We start from the raw sequence: 15,183 nt of genomic DNA on the forward strand, positions 1-15,183 counted from the left end.
TCCTATGGCTCTTTTCTATAAATAAACTCCTTTTTATCTCTCCTTCTATCTCTCTCAGAGAACGGGAGGACAAAGCCATCTGGTTCTCATCTTCATGGTTCGTTAATGATTATAAAGGTATGGTTTCCTATTTCTTCGCTTTTTTGCAATTCCCCTGTTTTCTTCCAATTCATTTGCTGCTCTCGTCCAATCAAAAGGAAAACGCAAAAAGGAAAAAGACTCTTTATTCATTTTACTCTTTCTATATTTGCTTCCTGTTTTATCATCTTTAGAGTTCTGGAACGATTTCTTTCTAGGAAATATCTCCTTTCGTTCTCTATGGGTTTGTGTTTCGTGTCAATCGAGCTAAGGTTCGTTATGCATAATACAGTAATTTCTGTTTGTCTGAATTCCTCATGATTATATTTAAACTCATCATCGGAGATCCTATGGGTTTCCTCTGATTATTCTGGATAGGAGGGAAACAGAAAAGGCAAAATATGGAGAGCTTTGACCTTTTCAATAATGCTTTTTGGCCTGATTTTTTCATGCTTGTACTTTGAATGATCATGACTTTGCATACATAATGCCTTGACAAAGCTCCTTTTTTTTTTTTTTTTTTACTACCACATTACAATAAACATAAATTTATTCGGACATCTATGTTTCGATAATCATGCTTCTCTTTGTTTTTCAGGATCATTGGTCTCTGTTGGTTGGATCTGTTGTGACTAGCTTTTTTAATTCTTGTAGATTATCTGCTTGATATTAGTTGTCCCAGCCCGGTAACTTTGGTTCCTAAAGGGATTAGAGATGCCGGGAATAACCGATAACGGAGTTACTGATGAGGGGAAGGCAAATGAAAGGAATATGAATCCTTCCTCCTCTAACTCTAAGGAGGGCTCTACTCCAATTGAGTCACAACATCCAGAGAGTACAGGTGGTGATGGTGCCGTTGAGACCTCTATCGACCAGCTTTATGAAAATGTGTATGATATGCGAAGTTCTGATCGGTCACCTTCAAGGCAAAGTTTTGGATCTGATGTTGATGAGTCTAGGATTGATTCAGAATTGCATCATCTAGTTGGGGGGAAGATGAGGGAGGTGGAGATAATGGAAGAGGAAATGGAGGAAAAGCAAGGTGGTGATGGAATTAGTGAATCATCTTCTAGAAAGGGTAGTTCGTCGAATGATAGGAAGGTGGACAATGTGAATGAGATTCAACCTGCCAGTACAAGCTCTGGCACTTCTGAGAAACCAACCAAACCATCCACTTCAAAATTGCAATCCAAGACAGCATTAAAATCAAAACCCAGAGTCAAAAGTCCTCCTGTGAAGCCTTCTGTTGAGAGAAAGAATGATAAGCCTCTGAAAAAACAAAGCCCAGGAGTTGTTGGCTCGAAGAAATCACAAAATGCTCCTCCTGCTGGAAGGTCAGTGTCACAGAGTCGTGCCAAGAATTTAGTTGAACCAGCATCAGATAAGCCAGAGATGGGTCCAGTTTTGCTTAAGCAGGCAGCGGATCAGATGTCATCAGGGGATAATCCGCATAAAGCTCTTGAATTAGCTCTTCGAGCTACAAAAGTGTTTGAGAAGTACGCTGGTGACAAACCAAGTTTGGACCTTGTTATGAGCTTACACGTTATAGCAGCAATATACTGTAGCTTGGGTCAATACAGTGATGCGATTCCAGTCCTGGAGCGCTCTGTTGACATTCCTGTTGTTGAGGAAGGCGAGGAGCATGCCCTGGCTAAATTTGCTGGTCTGATGCAACTGGGTGACACCTATGCAATGCTGGGCCAGCTTGAGAATGCAATTACGTACTACACCAGAGGTTTGGAAGTCCAGAAACAGATTTTGGGAGAAACAGATCAGAGAGTTGGTGAAACTTGTCGGTATATGGCTGAAGCTCATGTTCAAGCGTTGCAATTTGACGAGGCTGAGAGGCTATGCCAAATGGCTTTGGACATTCATAAAGCAAGAGATTCACTTCCTTCTCTTGAAGAAGCAGCTGATAGGAGGCTCATGGGCCTTATATGCGAAACAAAGGGAAAGCATGAAGCGGCTCTGGAGCATCTTGTTTTAGCAAGCATGGCAATGGTAGCAAATGGACAAGAAGCAGAAGTGGCATCCGTTGATTGTAGCATTGGAGACACGTACCTATCCTTGTGTCGATACGATGAAGCTGATTTTGCTTACCAAAAAGCACTTACAGCCTTCAAGGCCAGCAAAGGAGAGAATCATCCAGCTGTGGCTTTGGTTTTTGTACGTTTAGCTGACTTGTGTAAGAGGACAGGGAAGATAACGGAATCCAAATCTTACTGTGAGGATGCACTTGAAATCTATGAAAAGCCTCTTCCTGGAGTCCTTCTAGAGGATATTGCAAGTGGTCTTACTGATGTTGCCGCTATCTATGAGTCAATGAATGAACATAAACAGGCCCTCAATTTGCTGAAGAAGGCATTGGGTATATATAACGATGCCCCTGGTCAGCAGAGCACAATAGCAGGAATTGAAGCTCAGATGGGGGTCTTGTGCTACATTATAGGGGACTATGCTGAATCTTATAATGCTTTCAAGAATGCTATCTCAAAGCTCCGTGCTATTGGAGAGAAGAAATCAGCCTTCTTTGGTATTGCTCTTAATCAAATGGGACTTTCCTGTGTGCAGCGTTATGCCCTAAGTGAGGCTGCAGAATTGTTTGAAGAGGCAAAGGATATTTTGGAACAAGAGTATGGGCCATATCACCCTGAAACGCTTGGCGTGTATAGCAATCTTGCCGGCACATATGATGCACTTGGCAGGTATTCACTTTTTTGTTCTTTTTCTTGTTGTAACATACCTTCTTCCACCTGTAAAATGCCCTTCATCATTTAGGCATCTTGAGCACTTTGAGTCTTACGCGTGGTTAAGTAACTGAAGTAGGCTTTTATGTTCTTTATATTATTGCATGGTGTTAGGTCTCTTATGAAGCGTTATGACTAGGTACATGCCTGTATCATTTGATTTCTTCAGTCAACTAACGATTTTTACTGCTGAATCAACCTGCAAGATTCAAGGTTTTATTTTCTGATATACCTCATGAAACCTGTGTCACTAGCGTTCCAGAAAAGAACAGATCCTACCAAATGACTGGCTTTGAGGGATAATTGTATTAATACAGATGATGGAACTCACTGGTCCTCTGTGTATGATGTTTATTTCAGGCTGGATGATGCAATTGAAATTCTGGAGTACGTTGTAAGTTTGAGGGAGGAAAAACTTGGGACTGCAAATCCTGATGTATATGATGAGAAAAGAAGGTTGAGTGAATTGTTGAAGGAAGCAGGCAGAGTCCGGAGCAGAAAATCCATATCACTGGAGCGCCTCCTTGATTCCAATGTTTATTCTCTAAACAATTTTGTCATGAGGATGGCTAGCTAGGGCACAGAGAGAAATATAATGCCTTTACAACACAGATGAACAGGTTGTGAAATTCAATTATTGAGGAGATATGAAATGACCGATGGGGGTAATGATTTGTACCATATTTTATTTAAAGATATATATTCTTGTATGATACGATGTAAATTATGCATGGTCTTCCGATATGCTCATTGTTTGAACACTTCGATTGCTGATGCGTCAATATATTCTTATAGATTTGGCTACACAGCTAAAAGCTGAGACTTTTAGTCCCCATCCCCCATATATATATATATAGTTCTGCTTTTTCTAATAATAATTGGGGCGTCTTGCTTTGTGCGCACAATTTCTATGAGGTCTTGTTGATTTGAACACGCTCGTCGTTAGCTTTGTTTTTTAGGCATTGGATGTTTTATGAATTGGCATATATAGAATCTGAGAAAGCGTGACAGTAAAATTGAAGAAGGTGGAGAATGAGATATTCAGAATCACCACTATGCCAGGGCCCAAGCAGATGAAGAATGAGAGGTTCAAGAATCATAGAAGTTGTTGCAGCGTGGTGGAGGAGGACCACCACTCCACCAGGGCCCAAGCTTATGAAGTAAAAGTAAAAGCAGGATTTGAAGGGTTTCAGTAAATGTTATGCGTCTCTCGGAAGTCCAAGAGGGCTTTTGTCCTGTGAAATTAAACCAACTTTTCAGTTATTAAAAGTGTGTTTGGATTAGTGTTAGGTAAAACTGACTTCTATTCTAATTGACTTTTGTAACTGAAATTAGAGTAAAAGTCAGTTAGTGTAATGTGATTTATGTTTGGATAGGTATTTATAAAAAGTTAGTTAAAAAAGTTAAAAGTTATTTGGATGATTAATAAAAAAATTAGTTTAGTTATAAAATAACTAAAAAGGACATAGATTTTATTAAATAGTAGTGTTTAAAATTTTATGTTTTTAATGTGATAATAGTTTTTAAAAAAAATATAAAATTATTATGATAAAATATAAATAGTTTATTTGTCACATTATAAAATAAAAATATTTACTACGGAGAAAAATTTAAAAATACATTGTAGATAATTAATTAAATATACCTAACAGATAAACATGAATATAAATTAAAATTCATTTGGTTTCTAATTAAAGTAAATGAAATTACATAACTAATTAGATCGTAAGCTCTGCACAATTGTTCTATAAGTCAGTTAGAAAAGTTGATCCAGATTGCGTTGGAAAAATCAGTCAGAAAAGTTACTTTTTTTTATAAGTCAGTTAAAAAAGAAACCCCATTCAAACAATCTTCTGAGCGACAATAATTAAGCCACAAAAATCAGTTGCACACTTTCTCATATGTTTTTTTCATCTGCAACGGAGATCCAAACGTAGCCTAAATTTATTTCATGGCTTCATGTTCCTTTTCTGTTCTTCCTAGGAGGCTGTCGTTAAGGTTTGACATGCTCGTTCTTGTCTGGCAAACCCATCTTTATAAACGTGTTTAATCTCTTGCTTCTCATTCTTCTGTTCTAAATATGCTTTCGGCTTCCTGTTCTGGGACTTTTTCTCTTGTCGAACGGAAAGCACATGGGAAGAATCTTGTTAGCGTTTTCTTTTCCCAATAATGCAATGACAAATCATTCCATATCCGTTTATTGACTGGCATAACTCATGAAAGTAGCTCCATGTCATCGGAACCAGTTTGTCTTTTCCAAATTTTTGCTCCGCTATTTTCAATTATTGCCTTGTAGATGCGATAATTTGTTCAATCAATGAATTGAACTTTAATTCATTCTGGAATATTATAAAAAACAAACAAATTAATGTATGTTAAAAAATAATATTTAAAAAATACTCCTCTGGTCCTATTTATAGGACAAAGAGAGAAGGTATTTTTTGGTCTTATTTATAGGGTATTGAGAAATTTTTTTGTATAGATATACAAATTTACCTCTCATTTATTATTATGTTGACTTTGTTTATATAAAGTATAATGTATATTAAATAGGGATAAAGTTAGAAAGTTATTAAATTTTAAATGAGAGTTAATGAATTTTAAGATTTTTTTTTGTCTGTGTGAAATATGCTGAAAGTGCCTTATAAATAGGACCAGATGAGTAGTCAGCATTAAGCCCATAAAAAAAAATTCTATTTTTATATCAAACAGTTACCTTTTAAGTTAGGACGCCACTAATAAACTATGAAAATGCTGAGAGAATGAAAACAGAGTTGGGATCAACTTTATTTGATATTTCACGAGAGGTACAAAGGCAAGGCACACGACATTTATTAACAAGACATAACAACATAAGGAGGGGGGGGGGTAATTAAAATGCGAGGAAAAACTACAAATTAAAGGCACAGAAAGCAAAGGAAACAGGTGGAAGTAAACAAGAAGTAATTAAGAGAGAAGAGCAAGCAAGGATGGTCACTTGGAAGAAGCTGGCTCAATCCCAACAGGCGGCTGAATGATCCCGAATGGCGGACGGGGAGGCGGGCCTGGAACCATTGGGAGCGTAATGGGTTCTGTCACGTGAGCGTCATACTTCCACAGCTTGAACTCTCCTTTCACGAAGTCATAGTACCCTCCGTACAGTCCCATCTTGTTCTTCCTCATCTCTCTCTGCACATATGGATACGTCTGCAGGTTCACCAACGAGTTGTTCACCGATTCCTGCAAACTCACAGCACCCATCATCTTCTCATCTTAGTTCCATATTCCTCCTCATTCACACACACACACACACACACACACACGTTTTAATTACTTCAGCTTTAGAGTAATGGAATGAAAATTAAGTGAACTGACCTTCTCACAGAATTTGCATAACTCTTCGAAACTTGTATTGCTGGGATCGTGTTCGCTCTTCACCTTGATTTTGGCGGGTAAACCAATTTTCACCCACTCATCTATGAAGTCACTGCACCGCCACACTTACACAAATAAGAATTCAAAGCTTAAAATGTCAGGTTTTGATTTGCCTTTTTCATCAAATGGTTTAGACTTACAAGGGAGGAGAGTTATCCTCTGGATGCTCCATGAGCCTTTTGATTCCACCACACCTGCTGTGCCCAATCACCAGAATGTTTGGTATCTGTCAAATCATTGTTTCCCATTCTTAATTACTTTTATATTCACGACCAAAACAGTTTAACATTGTGATGTTGAGCTCTATATATGTGCACCTTGAGGGCTGTGATACCATATTCAAGGACTGCACCAACTCCACCGTACCTAAGCTGTAGGTCCACCAGGACAACGTCAAAACCTTTCTCCCGCAGAGGAATCAGGAAATGATCAAAATATTCTTAATAATTTAATTGAAACGAGCTCAGTGTGAGTGTATATTTACAAACAGTCAAACACAGAATGAATTAACAAAAGAGATGACCTGATCGAAAGGAGGGACCATGTTAGCAATGTTGCGAACCATGAAAGCTTCTCCTGGTTGGAAGTTTAGGATCAGATCGGGGCTCACTCGTGAGTCTGAGCATGCAAACACCAGGAACTACCACCCCCACACGCACACACAAACACACACCATAATATCAGATTAAAACGACAGAAACACACGAAATGAAAGTATAAAGACAGAATATAATTAGTGTGGTTAATTTAGTTACCTGGGGGCTCTGACCTTGGGTAAGTTCCTGGAACAGACCTGGGTTCTTGCTGCCATTTGATAAATTACATCCACACAAATTAAACAAGTTAGCAAGCTAGAAGAGAAACAGTGTACAGTGAGATTTAAATGGTGATTAACATATGTTAATTTACTCGAATATGTTGAACTTGAAGTGGCTGAAGCCGATGTTGATCCTATCGACAGCCGGATCGTCTAATGGATCCAGGTGGATTCCCTGCAGCTCAGCTATTAGCTTGCCGATCTTTTCCGCCGCCACACCCTCCAATTCTTCCTTTTCTCTGAAACACACACACACGCTTCATTATTATAATCATTATAACGCTAACAATGAGTGTGTGAATCTATTACTATTTATGTTTCCCAGTCCATGTTAAGCACAGGTTATGTAGAAGTATATATTATGTGTGTATGTATATATGTTTTCACCTGACAAGCTTCTTAAGCTCTTCGATGGCCAACTCGGAGGACTGCTTCTTAGTCATATTTCCACCTGAAGTCAGAACTGTGGATTAAAATGCACGGTAACAACACTTAACCTGATAAGTAATAGATTTACACATGCCTAATTATCAGAAGCCTAATATTCCATGGAGTTCTAGCTCCGTTCACTCAAAAAGGGGAACTGACAACTAGCTAGAAAATAATGCTCCAGTTTCGTCAATTTCGTAATGATGAATGGTTTTTTTGATCAAGTGACACAAAAAGTTCTGATAGCTGCAAGAACTTTTCTGGGTATAGAAGAGTAGATACATACCCTATTTGCAGTACGAAACGAGAAAACTAGAGCACTGAGGGACACCGAATTAAAGTGGATAATTAAGAAGCTAGCTTGCACACATTGCAGTGCTTTCCATAATACATGTCCTATTTATAGCTGAAAATTATTACTTATTCTAATATTTTAAAAAAAAGTATTTTTAGCAGAGTTTCCACGAGGATAATTCCTGGTTCACTCGTTCTCATGGATCAGTATGATGATGTGTTTGAAAAGAATACGTAAGGTTACGGTGAATGTCTTTTTCACGACCTTGTATGTTCTTAGATAATGAGGATGCAGAGTAGACCAAGAACCACAGAATAAAGGGCACATGAAATGTTTTAACAAGATAAAAAACGGCACATGTAATGTAAATATTATGCAGAAACATGAGACCAACTCACGTTCAGAACGCTAACAGTACGTACATGGGTTATTCATTTGAACGATAAATAGATGTCTACCATATAGTGTCAAAATTTTTTGATGGATCCTTGAAAATAAAACCATTTCGTTGTCCTTTTGCAATCAAGCAGAGAAGATAGGGACTCAAATTTCAAAAGTAACTAGGCTATATATGTTTGATATGGAAGAATCTCTTTTAGCTAGTTAATCTTTTGTTTTTTATTTATTTCTTTGGAGCATGCTGCTCGCATGGAGAAGACAGCATATATATCTTAATCATACAACTCAATCATTAAGTTTATGGCTTTTTGTTTTTTAATCATTTATATGCATATTTCTTAACTCAATATTTCATATGAAATTTTTTTCCACCGTTAACTCACAACAATTTTCGACTGATTTATTTTTTTTTATCCTTATAAGAAGATGAAGAAAGTTTATATTTGAAATGTCAGATCATTATCAACATAAATTGAATTTATAGCAAATCACACCACTCATATCATAAAGAATAAATAATATAACTCATGTCCCATACTTTATACAGCATATGAAACTTGATCACATCTAGCTTCATTTAAATTAAGCCAAAGTTTTGGAAAAAGATACGTGTTTTGTGAGATAATGATTAATACTCCTCCAATTCTAATATAAGACCCACTTTGTAGCAGCTACAAAGTGGATTTTATATTTAGAACTGGAGGAGTATTAAGTAATTATATTTGTTGTATGGTAAATATCAAATCTAATTTGAAAGGTTTAGATTGGTAACATATATATGAAACTTGGAAACTCTTCTCATGTATTTTATAGAGATTAGCTGACAAATAAAGAATGCATGTATGACAGAAACTAAAACTAATTAATTTGCATCGAAAAAAGTAACGCAGAATGAAATATAATTGACCATCACTTTGATATTACATCGGATACTAACTAATTTTGGAAATTGTAATCATTATGTAAAGCAAAGTTTCTGTTTACATATTTACTTAAGTAAGCCATGAGAGAGAGAGAGAGAGAGAGAGCATGAATGATAGAAGGTAGAGTCTAACGGAAAAATTGTTTAGGAACAATGTGGAGTTTATAGTTGAATGCGTATATATGTAGATGCGTGAATATTAGGTGATAAAGAGACAAAATTTTAGGTAACAAACGGCTCAAATTTAACCAAATAATGCTGTCCTTTCTTCTCTTTTTCCACCCCCCTCTATGACAAAAAGTTTACTAGACCAGAAAACCATTAATATAATCCTCACTTTTTTAATGTTTGATCCACCTCGCTTGATGAATTACATGTGTATCTAACTTAAAACATTTAACTAATTACACTCAATACAGATTAGTCTGACCGTGCCCAAAGTAAAGAGAAAATCTGATTTCTCTTAACTAAGACACCGAAGACATATATATGTAAATATATTGTTCTCTTAGAAGCCTCTAAAATTATACGCTTTTCCTTATACTCCATTTCATTCTTATCATTTATATTAAATTAAGATAATTAACTAAAATCTCTCTGTTCTTTTTTTTTTTTCCCCTCCCAGCAATCAACAAATATGTGTTGTGATAAATTTACTTCCCTTAATATAGTCCATCGATTGTTCCCACGTTTTTTTTTTTTGCCAACGGTTCGTCCCCACATTTAATGTGATCTTTTGAAAATTTAACAATATAATATATTCTAAGAGATAATTAACTTACACAAAAGCCAGAACATTCTCAAGATACAATAATATTTTTTCTCTCGTCCACGTAGTCCCATCTCTATTATCTTATTCGTTGCCCATCACCTCATATATATCATCTCATTCTTACGTCTGATCAACTAAGTTCATATGGAAATTTAATAGTAACTTTTATTGCAAGATAAAATTCAAAATCCATTGAATGTGGCAATTTGAAAAGTTGCTGACTCTCCTTTCCCCTCAACTCCATGTGTTGGGTGGGGTCCGGATTCTCTCAGCGGCAGCGTCCCTGAGCGTCTGTGTCCAATGCCTACTATCAGATTCATCTAAGAGCTCACGATATGCCACATCATCAGTCTATTAAAAATGTAAAATAAATGTAATTAATGCTATAAAATTGCTTTTTCAAAAATCAACTATTTTTTTAAAAATTTTTTGAGTGCAACACCTAATTTCTTGAATATATTTATTTTGACCGTAAAGTTTATGAAGAGTCTAAATTAATATGAATTGAGTCACATAAGACTACAAAAAAAGGCAAAGTTATGCCATAAAGTATTTTAATTAAAAATTAAAAAAAAGTCTTGTCCAATTTGAAAGTGTTTGAATGAAAACCAAAATATGATTTTAAAAATGATTTTAAAGTATAAGAAGTAAATATATGAAGGGGTTTGTCTCGATTTAAAAAAAAAAAAGCCTTAATTTGCATAAGATTGAACTTGGATAAATCTTCCAATTTCAGATAAATGAGTCCAAAAAATTATATATAAATATTTGATAGTTGTTTCATTCTTTATGGTTATCTAGAGTTTGTACCTCTCATAAATTCTCTAGCTAAAATGAGGCAGGTGAAAAAAACTGGATATTTCATGGTAAAAAAAACTCCTAGCTGAAAGCTAGTAAACAAATTTACACTATAATTGGGATTTATTTCTAATTTTTAAATTTTAATAGCATCATGATGTGATGTAATATGAGCGGTGCTAGATTAATTTTAACGGGTGCGATTTGGACGCTGAGGGACGCTGAGGGGAAGAGGACGCTGAGAGTATCCTCTTCCACGTGTTAGGTGGGCAGAAATGACCGAAACTCATTATGACTGAACTTTTTTGAGCTACCAATTAGCGCATTCAATTGGGACAACTCGGGTCTTAATCAAACCCAGAATCAAGTTTGCGATGTTCTGCCTTTGTTTCGGAAATTAGATTGGCCATGAAACATTAAATCACAGGAAAAGTTAAGAGATAACCACATGGATCAATTTTATTCATTAATTTGGGACGGTACGTACAAAAGCGAAAGCGGACATGAACAGATTATTTGGAAACAAATTACAAACCGTAAAATATTACTCCATTCAAAAGGCACACAATAAGTTGATGAAGTGAATGGGCATTAATCTAAGAGAGAAATGGGTTGGAATGGGGCAGGGATAATAATGGGTTCAGTGCTGTGATGAGAATGGTACTTCCAAAGCTTGAACTGTCCTTTCACAAAGTCATAGTATCCTCCCATCAATGCCAAATTGTTCATCTTCACATATGGATATGTCAGCAGATTCGCCAACGAGTTATTCACCGACTCCTGCCATTATATCATGCAAGATCCCATATATATAAAACTTCTTCTTCATTATATTATTGTTCACAACTTCATTAGGTATATACATATATATATGTAAATGAAATTACATAATTAATTAGCTGACCTTTTCACAGTATTTGCACAAGACTTCCATAGGCGTATCGGGGTCGTGTTCGCTCTTCACCTTATCTTTGGCGGGTAAACCAATTTTCACCCACTCGTCTATGAATTCACTGCACCCACGTACATATTAGAATGTATTACTTAATTCCCTCATCCATAAATTGAAAAATGAATTAAAAGTGTACATATATAACGTTGAGGTAAAATTCTAATAACAAACACGTTAGATGAACTCAAAGCGTAATGATAGGTTTTGAATCGCCGTTTGATCAATGGTTTAGCCAAATATAGTTCAAGGCTTTAGACTTACAAGGGAGGAGAGCCATCCTCTGGATGTTCCATAAGCCTTTTGATTCCGCCACACTTGCTGTGCCCAATCACCAGAATGTTTGGTATCTGTCAAATCATTACAGTTTCCCATTCTTAATTAACCAGTTTTGTCTTTAATTAGGACTAAAACAGTTTAGCATCGTGATATTGAGCTATATATATATATGTCTTATGAATAATCTGTCTGCACCTCAAGTGCCGTGATACCATATTCAAGGACTGCACCAACTCCGTTGTCCCTTAGCTGCATATTGGTCCAATAGAACAACGTTAAAACTTTTTCTCATGTGACCGGAAGAAATAATTAATAATATTCGTAATTTGATGCAATTGAGTTATATTATATATAGACAGAGAGGGAGGGAGGGAGGGAGAGAGAATGAATTGATAAAAAGATGACCTCGTACGGAGGGACCATGTTAGCAATGTTGCGGACCATGAAAGCTTCTCCTGGTTGGAAGTTTAGGATCAGATCGGGGCTCACTCGTGAGTCTGAGCATGCAAACACCAGAAACTACCACCACACAACGTCCACTCAGATTAAAAGGACAGAAACACATGAAATAACGATATGAAACAACAACGAGAAATATATAGCCAGATCCAGTAAATATTACTAGTAATTCTTCACCTTGGGGCTTTGGCCTTTGGCGAGTTCGTTGAACAGATCTGGGTTCTTGCTGCAATTTAATATACATATACGTGATTTAATTATTAAAAAATGGAAATGCCGGTCATAAGAGAACTATATAGTAAATACATATTGAGGTTAATTAATTTACTCGAATGTGTTGAATTTGAAGTCACAAAAGCCAGATATGATCTTTTGAACAGCAGGATCATTAGGACGCAGATCATCTGCTTTTCCCTGCAGCTCAGCTATTAGGTTCATGATCTTTTCGGTTGCCTCATCCTTCAAATCTTCTTTTTCTCTGCAACGTCCCAATCACAACTATAAATCACACACACACACACACACACTCATATATATGTATATATCATATTAGATGCATTCTAGTGTACGTCCATGCGTTTACTATAATTTTCACCTGAGAAATTTCTTCAGCTCTTCCATGGCTGATTCGGGTGACTGCTTGGCCATAGTTACACCTGAAATTAAAATCCATGCATCCAATTAAACCCTTCTCAACTAGTAAAACAAATTTAAGCATGAAAGCTGAAAACTATGAATAACAACAAACTTGATATATATATATATAGAGAGAGAGAGAGAGAGAGTAGAAATTGTATAAGGATCAGAGGTTTCATAAATTTAAGAAGGTAAATTTTTCATTAATGGTAGATGAGCGCTATAGAATGAGTTTTTCTGGATATGGAGGTAGATACCTGTAAATGACTAAATGTAAACAAGAATATGTAAGAATACTCAGAGAGACACCTAGCGTTGCACACATCCCATTGCCTGCATGCATGTCCTATTTATAATCTAGAAATATAATCCCCCTTCTTTTTTTTTTTTAATCAAACCTAAAAATTATTAATCTTAACAGAAAACGTGTTCTTAATTTTAACAGATTTTTCACGGGGTATGCTCTCCGGTCCACTTGTACTTAGTGTGACGATGGGTTTAAGAATAAATATATGAAGTTCAGGATAAGTCAGTGGCGTCATTTTCCCTGTCTCCTTGTATATTTCAATTCATATAATTAATGATTATATGTTTAAGACTTTTTATTTAGTTTGAATATTTTAAGCTAATAAAACTCGAGTCATGGACCTTTTTCAAAGTAAGTTAAGTTAGAATGGTTTGAATCTGAAAGCATTCATAAATTCCCTTCTCAATTATATTGTTTTAGCGACTATTCATTCTTTCAAGCAGTGTTTTAAAAGCTAGACTAGATATCAAACCGGAAAACCTAGCGGGTCATGGTTCGTTCAATCAGATCAGTTGGATCGGTGGTCAAACCGGTGACATAATAATTAAATAAAAATATTTATATATGCATAATAATATAAATTAAGTTTGTTTATAATTATAATTATATTATAACATATGTAAAATAAAAAATGAGATAGTATTAAAAATGTTTAGCACTTCAAATATTTCAACATGTGTGAGAATATCCTATTATAAAATGATATAATAAGATCGTAAGAGTGAAAAAAAGCAAAGATGATCTTGGTAAAAAAAAAATTTGAAAAAAAAGAGGTTAAAAACACATTTTGTTTGCAAGATGTCTAAATATAACTAAAAAAAACAGACTTCACCAAAAAAAAAAAAGGAACTAAAAAGAGCAGAAGTGGAAGAGTAAAGTCAATGAAAACGCGGATAATATAATATATTATTTCTTTAATAACAACACGTTTTTCGAGTTCTAGAAAAAGATAAACTTTAGCACTTCAAATATTTCAACATGTGTGAGAATATCCTATTATAAAAAGATATAATAAGATCGTAAGAGTGAAAAAAAAGCAAAGATGATCTTAGTAAAAAAAACAAATTTGAAAAAAAAAAGGTTAAAAACACATTTTGTTTGCAAGATGTCTAAATATAACTAAAAAAAACAGACTTCACCAAAAAAAAAAAGAACGAAAAAGAGTAGATGTGGAAGAGTAAAGTCAATGAAAACGCGGATAATATAATATATTATTTCTTTAATGACAACACGTTTTTCGAGTTCTAGAAAAAGATAAACTCATTTGCAGTAGTTAGTAGATGGGTTTGATGCTTTCTCTCTCTTCTATTGCGTTGCATTTCTTTTCTCTTCCCTCGTCTTTCTTCTTTGTCCGTCTTTCTCCTTCATCTCCGATGACTGTTATTTTAAGCAGAACTTAGGCCAGCCGGTTACTCCAAAACCGTTCCGGTTCCCGAGCTAATAGCGGTTTTCAGTTCAAAAGCCAACTCAAAACAGCTTAACATCAAAGATGGTTTTTAAACATGGCTTTAGTCGCCCTCATCTTCAATTGACGGCAGATCGACCAGAACGCCCGGTCCGGTCCGATCCTAAAAACACTACTTTCAAGCACTAGAATTAAACTTTCATAGTTTGATTTAGAAAAGAATTAACTTAATATTTTAAAAGGTGAGCTAAGGACCATGTGAAAAATGAGAATGTATGCTTTTTAGAATTAAATAGATGCAATGCACATGTATGCTTGTGCGTACACATATATGTGGCCATTAAAACCACGTTAGATTAATTGCACATATGAATGAGTTTCCATCAAAGATAATTTCAATACATATAGTTGAAGAGAGTATTTGAAGAAACCAACACAAATTCGTTAGTTTTGTAATATTTATAAATTAACTAGTTA

At 35.4% G+C, this 15,183-nt stretch overlaps 3 protein-coding genes across 5 annotated transcripts; 1 reads left to right on the forward strand and 2 right to left on the reverse strand.

Moving 5' to 3' along the window:
• Nucleotides 1–3,653, forward strand: LOC114727370 (protein KINESIN LIGHT CHAIN-RELATED 3-like). Of its 2 annotated transcripts, none has more exons than XM_028914077.1 (3): nt 1–117; nt 677–2,783; nt 3,186–3,653. In XM_028914077.1, the coding sequence occupies exons 2-3, from the start codon at nt 793–795 to the stop codon at nt 3,400–3,402; spliced, it is 2,208 nt and encodes a 735-aa protein (XP_028769910.1). In that variant the 5' UTR covers nt 1–117; nt 677–792; the 3' UTR covers nt 3,403–3,653. The 2 variants fall into 2 exon arrangements, with proteins under 2 accessions (XP_028769910.1, XP_028769912.1); XM_028914079.1 differs by having other exon boundaries at nt 733–2,783.
• Nucleotides 3,654–5,686: 2,033 nt separating this feature from the next.
• Nucleotides 5,687–7,853, reverse strand: LOC114727363 (carbonic anhydrase 2). 2 transcript variants are annotated; one of them, XM_028914070.1, is made up of 9 exons: nt 7,772–7,853; nt 7,444–7,507; nt 7,149–7,295; nt 6,995–7,043; nt 6,763–6,879; nt 6,557–6,610; nt 6,380–6,465; nt 6,180–6,291; nt 5,687–6,044 (listed from the first exon to the last, which is right to left on the reverse strand). In XM_028914070.1, exons 2-9 carry the CDS (start codon nt 7,497–7,499, stop codon nt 5,799–5,801), a joined length of 867 nt encoding a protein of 288 aa, XP_028769903.1. In that variant the 5' UTR covers nt 7,500–7,507; nt 7,772–7,853; the 3' UTR covers nt 5,687–5,798. The 2 variants fall into 2 exon arrangements, with proteins under 2 accessions (XP_028769903.1, XP_028769902.1); XM_028914069.1 differs by having other exon boundaries at nt 7,444–7,519.
• Nucleotides 7,854–11,104: 3,251 nt separating this feature from the next.
• LOC114727364 (carbonic anhydrase 2-like) lies at nt 11,105–13,285 on the reverse strand. The gene is made up of 9 exons (XM_028914071.1): nt 13,252–13,285; nt 12,954–13,014; nt 12,687–12,836; nt 12,536–12,584; nt 12,305–12,418; nt 12,095–12,148; nt 11,885–11,970; nt 11,576–11,684; nt 11,105–11,451 (listed from the first exon to the last, which is right to left on the reverse strand). Exons 2-9 carry the CDS (start codon nt 13,004–13,006, stop codon nt 11,263–11,265), a joined length of 804 nt encoding a protein of 267 aa, XP_028769904.1. The 5' UTR covers nt 13,007–13,014; nt 13,252–13,285; the 3' UTR covers nt 11,105–11,262.
• Nucleotides 13,286–15,183: the final 1,898 nt, after the last annotated feature.

This window comes from Neltuma alba, unplaced genomic scaffold (genome assembly GCF_004799145.2).
Source record: "Neltuma alba isolate B1F8T4 unplaced genomic scaffold, ASM479914v2 tig00012467_pilon, whole genome shotgun sequence".
Classification (NCBI taxonomy): domain Eukaryota; kingdom Viridiplantae; phylum Streptophyta; class Magnoliopsida; order Fabales; family Fabaceae; genus Neltuma; species Neltuma alba.